Raw genomic sequence first — 13,817 nt, 5'->3', positions numbered from 1 at the left:
CACAGTGGCGCAGCGGTAGAGCTGCTGTCTTACAGCGCTTGCAGCACCAGAGATCCGGGTTCGATCCCAACTACAGCTGCTGTCTGTCCCCGTGTCCGCATGGGTTTTCTCCAAGATCTGTGGTTTCCTCCCACACTCCAAAGACGTACAGATTTGTAGGTTAATTCAAGATTCAAGATTCAAGATTCAAGATACATTTAATTGTCACATGTGCCAGATGGCACAGTGAAATGAAATTCCCATACCATATAACCATATAATAACCATATAACAATTACAGCACGGAAACAGGCCATCTCGACCCCTCTAGTCCGTGCCGAACACATAATCTCCCCTAGTCCCATATACCTGCGCTCAGACCATAACCCTCCATTCCTTTCCCATCCATATAACTATCCAATTTATTTTTAAATGATAAAAACGAACCTGCCTCCACCACCTTCACTGGAAGCTCATTCCACACAGCTACCACTCTCTGAGTAAAGAAGTTCCCCCTCATGTTACCCCTAAACTTCAGTCCCTTAATTCTCAAGTCATGTCCCCTTGTTTGAATCTTCCCTACTCTCAGTGGGAAAAGCTTTTCCACGTCAACTCTGTCTATCCCTCTCATCATTTTAAAAACCTCTATCAAGTCCCCCCTTAACCTTCTGCGCTCCAAAGAATAAAGCCCTAACTTGTTCAACCTTTCAAATAAATACAATAAAAATAAAGAACACAACACACTATAGAATTTGACATAAAACATCCCCACACAGCAGAATCAAAGTGTCCCACTGTGTGGGAAGGCACCAAAGTCAGTCATTGGCTTGGTATAAGTGCAAATTGTCCCTAGTGTGTGTAGGATAGTGTTGATGTGCAGGGATTGCTGGTCGGCGTGGACTCAGTGGACTGGAAGGCCTGTTTCCGCACTGTATCTCTAAACTAAACTAAACTAAATCTAATCAATCTTGATTCAACTTTTGGAACTTGATTTTTTTTAAACTACAAGAGACGGTTTTGCAAATGAACAATCACAGCTCCAAATAGATTTCTTTCTGAGTCTTGGTGATCACTACTGAACTGCAGTCATTTACAATTTCAGTCCAATATGAGCAATTAGTTAATGTTGTGGATATCATAGTACTTTCCTGCTCTGGCATTGATTCCTGCTTGGTTTACAGTTCCATCAATGCTGGGCACAGCTCTTAGCACGCCACGTAAATAGTCACTATTTTTCCCTGGACCGTGTGGACATAAGCAGTAAGACCACCATAAGAACCAATTCAGCAGATTATATTTTCCAGCTATTGGACTGGATTTCCAATTAGTCACACACCACAGAAACAGACCCTTTGGCCAAGGAGTCTATTAATTTTCATATATACCAATCATAGACTAATCCCTAAAGGTACACAAAATTGCTGGGGAAACTCAGCGGGTGCAGCAGCATCTATGGAGCGAAGGAAATAGGCGACGTTTCGGGCCGAAACCCTTCTTCAGACTCACATAGACTAATCCCTTGTTATTTCCCATCAAGTCATTTACTGTGCCCAGTTAAAGTACCAACATGCATGGCTTGGGATGTGGGAAGAAACTGGAGCACCCGGAGGAAATCCACACTCTCATAGGTATTTCACGCAGACAGCATGTGAGGTCAGGATTGAACTCAATAGCTGGAGCTGGGAGACGGAGGCTCGCCCAGCTGCGCAACTGTGCTGTCCATTTGAAATTAATAATAATAATGGATGGGATTTATATAGCGCCTTTCTAATACTCAAGGCGCTTTACATCGCATTATTCATTCACTCCTCAGTCACACTCGGTGGTGGTAAGCTACTTCTGTAGCCACAAGCTGCCCTGGGGCAGACTGACGGAAGCGTGGCTGCCAATCTGCGCCTACGGCCCCTCCGACCACCACCAATCACTCACACACATTCACACATTCACACACAGGCAAAGGTGGGTGAAGTGTCTTGCCCAAGGACACAACGACAGTATGCACTCCAAGCGGGATTCGAACCGGCTACCTTCCAGTTGCCAGCCGAACACTTAGCCCATTGTGCCATCTGTCGTCCCAACAAATTAGAGTTATTACTGATTTTAAACCCCCTTCCTTCACATGTAGAAGGCACTAAGTACTATTTCTAGTTAGAGGACAGCAGCATTTTGATATCAATGGATTTGGCATGGGCTAAAAACCAAACCTGGTTTATTCTGATCTTTAAGCAGTTAAAATGAAATTCAGCCACTGAAATAAATGATGATTCACCTACATTATTTGTATAATTTCTGTTTTGGATTTTAAATATTGAGTGAATCATTTCATCATTTTTTCTCCAGGGTAATTTTAGTCTTTCAGATTTTGGTGGCACAGTTGATAGAGCTGCTGCCTAACAGTGCCAGAGACCCGGGTTCAATCCTGACTGGGTGTTGGCTGTGTGGAGTTTGCACGTTTTCTCTGGGTTTCTTCCAAGTGCTCCTATTTCCTCCCACATCCCAAAGACATGTGGGTATGTAGATTGATTGGTCTCTATAAATTGCCCCTAGTGTGTAAGGAGTAATGTGAAAGTGGGTTAACGTGGATCTAGTGTGAATGGATGATCGATTGTCGGCGTGGACTCTGGGCCAAAGGGCCTGTTACCATGCTGTATTTTTAAACTAAACCATGATAGTGTCAAGTGATCCGGAATAATGCTTTCTTTCTGAAGAAGGGTCTCGACCTGAAATGTCACCTATTCCTTTTCTACAGAGATATTGTCTGACCCGCTGAATGACTCCAGCTTTTTGTGCCTATCTTCGCTGCTTTCTTTTTCCCTGGTCTGACCTATGCTTGACTCCATATCTGAAGCAAAGTCATTGATCCTTTACAAATGCCTTGAAGCTACTTCATTCAAGGATAGTGTGACAACATTAAGTTTACTTGCAGGAGTTTAGAGGAATGAGTGGGGACCTCATTGAAACATACAGAATAGTCGCCGAAAAAGTCGCGGCGTGATGCGGCGCGATGACGTATTGACACACGGTGTTTCCTCAAGTGTCGCAACATTTTTTTTGTTGCAGCTGGATTTTGAAATAATCAAAATCTTTTGGCGATCCTGATATGACGTGGGCAGTCGCTGAAAAAATCGCTAAGTGGGACAGGCCCTTAAGAGTGGATGTGGATGTTTCCATTAGTGTGAGAGTCTAGGACAAGAAGTCATAGCCTCAGAATTAAAGGGCGTTCTTTTAGGAATGAGATGAGGAGGAATTTCTTTAGTCAGAGGGTGATGAATCTGTGGAATTCTTTGCCACGGAAGGCTGTGGAGGCCAAGTCAGTGGATATGTTTAAGACAGAGATAGATAGATTCTTAATTAGTACAGGTTTCAGGGGTTATGGGGAGAAGGCAGGAGAATGGGGTTGGGAGGGAGAGATAGATCAGCCATGATTGAATCGCGGAGTAGACTTGATGGGCCGACTGGCCTAATTCTTATGACCTAATAATGCCAACCTTGAATTGATGCAGTCCATCTGGTGAAGGTATTCCCAGTGATCCTGGGTAGAGACTTCCAGGAGTTAGTGTCCCAGTGATGGTGATAAAATAACATTCCATTTCCAAGCCAGGCTTGTGGTGGGAAAATGCTGGTGGTTGGGTCCATGTCGCTGCTACCCTTTACCAACTGGACGGTGGAAGTCATAGAGTCATTGACATTGAAACAGGGCCTTCAGACCACATGTCCATGCCGACCAAGATGTCCCATCTTAACTTGTCCCATTTGCCTGCGTTTGCTGCAGATCCCTTTAAACTTTTCCTGTCCATGTACCTGTCCAAACGACTTTTAAATTTTGTTATTATACCTGCCTCAACTACTTCTTCCAGTAGCTTATGGCATATACCCTCCATCCTCTGTGTGAAAAAGTTGCCCATTAGGTTCCTATCTCTCTCTCACCTTCAACCTATTCCCTCAGGTTCTTGATTCCCCTACTCTGGGGAAAAAGACAACTCTATCTATGCCTCTCATGGTTTTATACACCCCGTTTCCTGTGCTAGAAGGAATAAAGTTCTAGCCCACCCAATCTCAGGCTCTTGAATCCTGGCAAAATCCTTGTGAATCTTTTCTGCACTCTTTCCATCTTAATAGCATTTTTCCTGTAGCATGGTGACTAAAAATGAACATATTACTCTGTGCATCCTCACCAATGTTTTGTACAACTGTAACTAGGGTTGCCAACTTTCTCACTCCCAAATAAGGGACAAAAGGTCAAATAAGGGACAAATCCCCGACGGCCATTCGTTGACCGACTCGGCCGTGGCTGGGTGAATGATGAGTTGGCCCAGGTGCGGGCCAGCTGAGGAGTTTTGGTCCGCGCGACGCTGCGTGCAAAGTCCGGCGCCCCATCCAACTCATGAACCGATGATCAGCCACGATGATGGTGGTGTCGGCGGTAAGCGAAGGTTCGAAGTCGGACCGCTGGCCGCGCTGCCGACCGACGGGACCGTGGGCGAGGCGCTGCTGCTGCTGCTGCACTCCATGGGCTGCACTACGTCGGGACGGGTGAGGCGGAGCCGAATGCGGCGCTCCAATCTGACAGTCCCCTCGACCCGAGTAGTAGCAGTCAAATACGGGACAAGAGCAGTCCCGTATGGGACAAACCAATTGAACCCAATGTACGGGATGTCCCGGCAACCCTAACTGTAACATAACATCTGAACTTCATGTTCAATTCCCTGACTGATGTAGGTCATTGTGTCAAAATCTTTCTTCACCACCTTATCTTAGATTCAGGGAACGATGTAAGATCTTAATCTGCTTGCTCCACTGTTTATAGTGAATGCCCTGCCCTTGTTTACAACACCTCACACTCACCTGAATCAAACTCCATTTGCTAAACCCCGGCCCACTTGCCCAACTGATCAAGATCCCGTTGTAATTCTTGATAACCATCTTTTTGTGTTTATCAGACCACATATTTTAGTCATCATTGGGTCGTAGGTTTAATGGTGGAGGTCTGTGGTCTGGGATGAACTATCAGAGTATCCTAGGCGATTAACTAGGTTATTTGCATATTGTGCACATTGCAGCCAAGTTAAACTTGGTAGAAAGAATGAACATTTAAGATGGATGACTAATAAATCTACTTTTGTGGTGACAGCCATATCCTATAAACAAATCCGAGTTTAAGAAATGAAAGCCTATTTTAACTCAGCATAGTTATTTCAGGTGAGCCCATGTGTAATCAGGTATGAATCTTTTTACAGATGTGCGACTGCATATATTCTGTTGGCTGAGGAAGAAGCCACCACCATTGTGGAAGCAGAAAGGCTTTTTAAACAGGCTCTCAAGGCAGGAGAGGTTTGTTACAGACGCAGCCAGCAACTGCAACACCACGGAGCACAGTATGAAGCACAACACAGTAAGTACCTTGCCTGCAGCAAGTTCAAACTGCTCATCTTTGATAGATAGAAACATAGAAAATAGGTGCAGGAGTAGGCCATTCGGCCCATCAAGCCAGCACTGCCATTCAATATGATCATGGCTGATCATCCAGAATCAGTACCTGGTTCCTGCTTTCTCCCTATATCCCTTGATTCCGTTATCCCAAAGAGCTATAACTAACGCTCTTGAATACATCCAGTGAATTGGCCTCCACTGCCTTCTGTGGCAGAGAATTCCATAGATTCACAATTCTCTGGGTGAAAAAGTTTTTCCTCATCTCAGTCCTAAATGGCCTACCCCTTATTCTTAAACTGTGACCCCTGCTACTGGACTCCCCCAACATCAGGAACATTTTTCCTGCATATAGCCTGTCCAATCCTTAAGAATTTTATATGTTTCTATAAGATATCCTCTCATCCTTCTAAATTCCAGTGAATATAAGCTTAATATAATCAACTATTTTATTTCAGTTTAGTTCACTCATGGTTTCTTATTCATTTCTTGGCGATTATGGGTCGAGACTGTAGGAGGTCTCCAAGTAGATTAGACCAAGTAGAAAAGGCAAGATAATGCTGAGTTATAGTGAGCAGGTTGTGTGTCCACTGACTTGATGGCAGAGATATAAGTGCCAGGAGAATATAGCCAAGGTGCAAAAACAATTATCTAAGATTGCAATAGAAATACTTCTGTCAGTCATTCTGCTTGCCACTTGAGTTGAGAGGGTTGCAACTGTGCAATTTACTGCACTTGCAGTTACTGTAAGGAAGACAAGGTGGCTATTTTTGTGCACATTATGGCCGAATTGAAAAAGATTCTTTACTCTGCTTGATGAATAGAAACATAGAAACATAGAAAATAGGTGCAGGAGTAGGCCATTCGACCCTTCGAGCCAACAGCGCCATTCAATATGATCATGGCTGATCATCCAACTCAGTATCCTGTACCTGCCTTCTCTCCATACCCCCTGATCCCTTTAGCCACAAGGGCCACATCTAACTCCCTCTTAAATATAGCCAATGAACTGACCTCAACTACCTTCTGTGGCAGAGAATTCCAGAGATTCACCACTCTCTGTGTGAAAAATGTTTTCCTCATCTCGGTCCTAAAAGATTTCCCCCTTATCCTTAAACTGTGACCCCTTGTTCTGGACTTCCCCAACATCGGGAACAATCTTCCTGCATCTAGCCTGTCCAACCCCTTAAGAATTTTAAGAATGGAAGAGTTTGAAGAAGAGTCTCGACCCGAAACGTCGCCTATTCCTTGTATCCAGAGCTGCTGCCTGTCTCGCTGAGTTACTCCAGCATTCTGTGTTTGTCTTCGGTGTGAACCAGAATCTGCAGTTCCTTCCAACATGTTTGGTCTGCAAAAATCGGTGTTTGGAGACTCTGATTTGGAGAGAGCGGGATCCTCGCTCGGTGTGGGAAAGGTGTTAAAGTGGCTTGAAAGAGAGGGCTGGGTAGTGGAGATTGTTGATAGAGAAGAATTTGTTTATTTAAATGTATTTTTTGGGAATCTAGCATCAGCCCCGGGTTGTGAGAACACAGGGAGATGGTGATTGAGAGCGTAGATCACTCTGCTGATCATGTGAAGAACCACTCACTTCCCAGTGAGTTAGGTGCTGGAGTATTAATGGGCCACAGTTTGAGATATGGATATTCCTCCAAGTGTCTTGAACACCAACCAGAAATAAATTCATCTAAGAGTCTTTTTTTTCAAAATATCTTTTAATATCTTGAATCTAAGGTCAACTGGTGTAAAGAGCAATACCTCCACCAGAATTTGTTGTATTTGTTTATCTTTATTTGGGAAACAATTGATCACCCCTTCAAAAAAAGTGAGAGACAGATGATGTAATGTGGAATAGTAAAAATACTACAGTGTTTGCAACAGTCCATTTAAAACTAAACAAATGAAGCTACACAATTAAATAATCTTTGTGTTACTTGAAGACCAATGGGGTATTATAAATTGAATCTGTGGGGAGGCCGCAGTAAATATTTTATCACCATTCACAAGACAGACCATAACTCGCTTGTGACAATAATGGCCTACTTCAGTTCCTTGCAAAGCATGTCATATATTTGTTTTTCTTTTTTTTTGCCCATATATTTGTACAGCATCTCCTGAGAATGTACATTTTCACATAGGAATCACTAGAAAGTTCAAAATTCTATCATTTTAGTTGCCTCCAAAGACGTGCAGGTTTGTAGGTTAATTGGTTTGGTATCAATGTAAAATTGTCCCTAATGTGTGTAGGGTGTCACACGCCTAGTGAGTGGGCGCAGCGGTAGAGTTGCTGCCTTACAGCGCCAGAGGCCCGGGTTTGATCCCGACTACGGGTGCTGTCTGTACGGAGTTTGTACGTTCTCCCCGTGACATGCGTGGATTTTCTCCGAGATCTTCGGTTTCCTCCCACACTCCAAAGACGTACAGGTTTGTAGGTTAATTGGCTTGGTATAAATGTAAAAGTGTCTCTAGTGTGCTTAGGGTAGTGTTAATTTCCAGGGATCGTTGGTCGGTGCGGACTCGATGGGCCAAAGGGCCTGTTAGCGCGCTGTCTCGCTAAACTAAACTAAACTAGTTCTACAGTGCTTAAGAGGGAAATGTAGGGCAGCAGCTTCTTGTGCTAATCCAGGCAACCTGATTAAAACGTGGCTTGTGCATGTAGGGTTGCCAACTGTCCCGCATTAGCCGGGACATCCCGTATATTGGGCTAAATTGCTTTGTCCCTTGACCCCTATTTGACTGCTACTACTCTGGTCAAGGTGACTGTCGGGCCGGAGCGTTGCGTCCGGCGCCGCCTCACCCGCCCATGCAGTGCAGCAGCAGCGCCTCGCACGTGGCCCTGTCAGTCGTCAGCCCGGCCAGCTGTCCTACCTTAGGACCTTCACTTACCGCCAACACCACCATCCCTTCTCATGGCCGATCATCGGTTCACAAGTTGGACCGGGTGCCGGACTTTGCGCACCCGGGTCAAAGCTCCTCAGCTGGCCCGCCGGCTGGGCTTTGTGTGTAGTCCAGCACCCCGGCCAACTCATCATTCACCCAGCCATGGCCGAGTCGGTCAACGAATTGCCGTCGGGAATTTGTCCCTTAATTTGACCTTTTGTCCCTCATTTGGGAGTGAGAAAGTTGGCAACCCGATGTGCAGGAGCCCAGGGAGGAATTACTGAAGCTTTATTTTTATGTCAGGTAATGGTGGTGATCATAGAGTCACCTGGAGCAAAGTGGGAAAAACAGCCACTTAACCAACCTGAATCAAAGAAATGGTGAGCAGACTATAAGGCGGGGAGCTGTGGCACTGGCAGATATTTCTGGTCGTAATCTTGTTATTGTTTCTGTTAAGGTGCACTCAGCTTTCTCATTTCCACCCTGAGAAAAAGTGGTCATGATTGCCTTGAGTGGAAAAAGCATTGAAACATATTCAGATAATGTCAGTATGTTTATTTATGTTTCTACTTAGAGCACTTCCTAAAATCCTGGTGTGTTATCAAATGATTACGTTGTTGAGTAATTAGGTGAAGGGGATTGTCAGATGGATACCTTGTAAAGCCCTGTCTTTTTGAGGTGACAAATTGGCTTTCAATTCAGATCGGAGGATAAGAGACAAGAAAGCCACATATACCCAGGAAGACAGAAAGTATTCTCAACAGTCTCCTCTCAAACCACATTTTGCATTCACTCTTATATCACTTTGCACAAATTAATAATAGTTCCAAAAAAATGAACAATGAGGGAACCTCCGATTGTGTGAACATTCTTGGGGTCAATGTAAATATCCCCAATTTAGTTTTTGCATTTAGAATTTGGTTCAAATTAAGCTCTCAGTATATCAAATATTATCACAAGATATTTATCCTTTTACATAAGTACAGATTATTTTTGTAGTAATTTGTTTTGGTGCAGCACAATGGCGTAGCGGTAGAGCTACTGCCTTACAGCGGCAGAGTCCCGAGTTCGATCCTGATTACAGGAGCGTGTGTACACGGAGTTTGTACGTTCTCCCCGTCACCTGTGCGGGTTTCCTCCGAGATCTTCGGCTTCCTCCCACACTCCAAAGACGTACAGGTTTGTAGATTAATCAGCTTGGTGTAAATGTAAAATTGTCCCCAGTGTGTGCAGGGTAGTGTTAATATGCGGGGATCGCTGGTAGGTGCGGACTTGGTGGGCCAAAGGGCCTGTTATCTCTGTATCTCTGAACCAAAAAAAAACTAAAATAGCATAATATTGGAAAACCATGTTTTTACAAAATCAGATTACCTGAAGAGTTAACTTACTGTATTCTTTGTCTGAAGTAAAAAAAATAGTTATCACTTTGTAAAATGCAGAAAATGTTGATACAAATCAAATCAACCTTTATTGTCATCTTGCAAAGCAACAGTTGCATGAGAAGACGTTTCCCAGGGAATACCGGAGCATCGCACATGAAACTTAAAACATTTCACACATAATAACAATAAAAAACAATCCAGTCCCTGATGAAACAGTATAAATAGTTAAAAGCAGGTAAAACAGCAACATTAAAATACAGTAAACCAATCATTAAAATGTCCAGGGCAGCTGATTTGAGTGGCCAGTGCCAGAGTTATTAAAATGTCAGTGCAAAGCCGCAGAATCAGGTGACTGTGAGTGACTGTTTAGCAGCCTCACAGCCTGTGGCAGGAAGCTGTTTAGCAGTCTTGTAGTCTGGGCTTTGATGCTACGGTATCTCTTGCCTGATGGCAGGAGATCCAGGTGTATGTGGAGGGGGTGCAGTTTGTCCTTAGCTATTCTCAGAGCTTTTTTCAGACAGCGGCTCTGGAACAGTTCTTGTACCGAGGGTAGGGAGACGCCAATGATCCTCTCTGCTCCCCTCACTACCCTCTGCAGAGCCTTCCTGTCTGCCTACATCAAAGTAACTGAAGATAGATCAGCTCTGATCGGACAAGCTGTAGGCGCTGAATAGCTTCCCACTGTTCCATGTTCCTAAATAAATGGCTGTCTTCTCGGGGAAAAACATTGCATGTACATTGAAGATGCTTGTCTTTCAGGGCGAGACACAAATGTGTTAGTTTATATTAAAAGAAGATTGGCAATGTGTTCAAGAAAACTGGGAAGGACAAGAGAAGCAGTGAAAATGATGCGAGATGTAAGTAGAAGTGAATATTGAGCTGCAGTTAAAGCTGATTATTACAGACCTCTGATTCTGGAGTGTCCCAGCACTGTGTACCATTTAAATGTCATTACCCACTGCAATGAAAATACATATGCATCAATGTAGACACAAGATGCTGGAATCTTGAGCAAAACACAGTGCTGGGCAGAACTGAAGAAAGGTTTCAACCCAAACCGTTGTCTGTCTATTCCCTGCCCAGATGCTGCACGCACTACTGAGTTCCTCCAGCACCTTGTGTTTTGCTCAATAGACAATAGACGATAGGTGCAGGACAATAGGTGCAAGAGATCCCCAATCAGTACCCCGTTCCTGCCTTCTCCCCACTCAAGATGCAATATATATTGGCACTTCATCTTCTCCTGTTGGTTTACTTTTTATGACCTATTTGAGCATTTCAAATTTTAAAATAAAGTTCACGGAATTATGTTATAAAGCATAATTAATGTGTTTCCCCTTTTAACAATTAAAGATCTATGAATGATAAACATACACGTGTCTTGAATTCTGACAAAATACTATGCATATCTCCCCATTTCCCAACATTGTGCCCAGCAGATTGCGTTTTAGACAAGTTATTCACAGCCACTAAAATTAGATTCAGTGTCTGAAGAACTAGCTGAATGAACTAACTTAATATGTGTCTGTTATATTACATTGGTACAATGAAGGATCAGCACTATTGAAAATCCATAACTCAAAATGTGCCAACTTAAGGGACTGTCCCACATGGGCGTTATTTGCGCGTCATTTACATGACGTCATTTACGTGTCACGCACGTGTCCTGACGCGCGCATGGCGTGCATTACGCGCTCATGGCGCGTGGTGAGACGTGATGGCATAGGCAGTGAGACGTGGCGCCGCCCCAGGATTTTTGCGATTCACAAAATCTTCGCGCCTCTTGCGTGACGCACAAATGACGCCCAAGTAGGACAAGCCCTTAAGTTTGCAATTTCCATTTTTAAATGTCTGCATTATCATCTGTTCCACAATGTAACTCTCAGTTTGGTTATGTTACAGCTGATGAAGGAATTCCCCCTCCTCAGCATGTTCAACATTCATGAAAATTTACTGGAGGCACTTTTAGAGTTACAGGCCTATGCTGATGTGCAAGCAGTATTAGCTAAATACGATGGTAAGTTCTTGTACCTCCTGCAGTAACGTTGGGAAAGTACTTCCTGGTTCTACTTTTATAGTAATATTGATTTCTACAGTGTAAACCACAATAAATCATTTTGAAGCACCTCACAAGAATGTTGATAAAGTGGTCCAATAAGTACAGAATTGGCTCATAATCTGCCATCAGTCCGAAGCCATTCTTTTGTGCTGATGTTTCTATTTTCTACAAAAGGGTTTCTCTTATCGCCTGTTTTCTCCCTTATGGTTGGGAATCGCAAGTTATTCAATGAAGGTGGGGACAGTGTAAGAAGCATCCATTGATGAACTGTACACTGCAAGGGCCAGGAAGCAGGCGGGCAAGATCATCTCTAACCCCTCTCACCCTAGCCACAAACTCTTTGAATCACTTCCCTCTGGAAGGCGACTCCGGACTGTCAAAGCTGCCACAGCCAGACATAAAATCAGTTTTTATCCACGTGTAGTTGCTCTACTCAACAGCCAAAAATCTGTAGCCTCCCTTTGATCCAATCTGGCTTTCGCCCCCTCCATAGCACTGAAACTGCTCTCCTCAAAGTCCTCAACGACCTCCTCACCTCTGCTGACACTGGTTCCCTCAACATCATCATCCTCCTCGACCTGAGTGCAGCCTTCGATACAGTGAACCATAACATCCTGCTCACCAGACTTGGGGACCTTGGCATTGAAGGTTCTGCACTCAGCTGGCTCTGTTCCTACCTTTCCAACAGATCCCACTTCATCTCTCTCCATAACCACACCTCTGCTACAGCCACAGTCACTCAAGGCGTTCCCCAAGGCTCCGTACTCGGCCCCCTCCTCTTCATCATCTACATCCTCCCCCTTGGTCAGATACTCCGCCACTTCAACCTCGACTTCCACTGTTACGCCGAAGACACCCAGAACTACCTCGGCACCAAATCCCCCCAAACCACCCCCCCCCCCCCCTCTCCCATATCAACTCCTGTTTGTCAGCTATAAAAACCTGGATGCAACATAACTTCCTCAAACTCAACAGCGATAAAACAGAATTCCTCCTCATAGGCTCCAAATCCACACTCAGCAAAATCAATAACCCCACCTACATCAACCGACTCCAACTGGTCCAGAACGCAGCCGCCCGACTCATCACCCACACCAAATCCTGGCATCACATCACTCCAGTCCTCAAACAACTTCACTGGCTTCCCATCTCCCACCAGATCACCTACAAAATCCTGATCCTCACCTACAAAGCCCTCCACCATCTGGCCCCCCCATATCTCACTGACCTCCTCTCCCCCTACCAACCCTCACGGTCCCTCAGATCCACATCAGCCGGTCTCCTCTCCATCCACAAATCCAACCTCCGCAGTTTTGGGGACAGAGCCTTCTCCAGGGCAGCTCCCAGGCTCTGGAACTCCCTCCCCCAACTGATCCGCAATTCCGTGTCCCTCACCATCTTCCAGTCCCGCCTCAAGACCCATCTCTTCACCTCTGCCTATCCTTAGCCCCACGTCCCCCTCCCTTTTCATCTGTGCTTGAATTGCCTCATGTTGTGTTTTGAATTGAATTCTGTCTTTAATTTGTGTACTAGTCATGTCTACTATTTATTTCATTCCGCTTACATGTTTTTCCTCTACCTGCTAAATTTTTGTAAGGTGTCCTTGAGACTCTTGAAAGGCGCCCATAAATAAAATGTATTATTATTATTAGTAGTATTTTGTTGGTTCACATGCTTGATCAATGGTGTTTTATCATTAATGTTTTATTATTGTTAATGTTTAGTGTTTTCTGTGTCATTCGTAACTGTCAAGTTGTGTCAAGCCAATACTCTGGGTCTAGAAAGCAGCCAGTCTTCATACCAACTAAAATAGTCAATAGTCAATAGGAGATGGGGCTTTTGTCATTGGAGAGCACAGAGTCTTTGAATCAATCAGGGGCTGCAGCTTGTCCTGTTCTAAGAAACTGTGCAAGTCTGCAAGTTAGACCTCACAGCCCTAGAAGAACAATACTGAAATGTTTCAATAAAAACTGAAAATGCTAGAAACTAGCTGAAAGTCAATCAGCATCTGAGGAGAGCATCTCGGATGGACGACGTTTCAGGGGAACGGCTCTTATAATTAAAATAAATACCAGTTAACATCTACACTAAAA

The 13,817-nt window shown here is 44.3% G+C and overlaps 1 protein-coding gene across 10 annotated transcripts in view; it reads left to right on the top strand.

Moving 5' to 3' along the window:
- The window catches only part of st7 (suppression of tumorigenicity 7), a 192,463-nt gene that overhangs the window by 147,810 nt on the left and 30,836 nt on the right, over positions 1-13,817 (top strand). For all 10 annotated transcript variants that reach the window (XM_033038319.1, XM_033038314.1, XM_033038313.1 and 7 more), the window contains 3 exons: positions 5,217-5,371; positions 10,425-10,522; positions 11,568-11,682. In XM_033038319.1, coding sequence (XP_032894210.1) covers positions 5,217-5,371; positions 10,425-10,522; positions 11,568-11,682 — 368 coding nt within the window. The remainder of the gene's footprint in view (positions 1-5,216; positions 5,372-10,424; positions 10,523-11,567; positions 11,683-13,817) is intronic.

Source organism: Amblyraja radiata, chromosome 19 (genome assembly GCF_010909765.2).
Source record: "Amblyraja radiata isolate CabotCenter1 chromosome 19, sAmbRad1.1.pri, whole genome shotgun sequence".
In the NCBI taxonomy this organism is placed as follows: domain Eukaryota; kingdom Metazoa; phylum Chordata; class Chondrichthyes; order Rajiformes; family Rajidae; genus Amblyraja; species Amblyraja radiata.
This window is presented reverse-complemented; position numbering and strand designations above follow the sequence as displayed.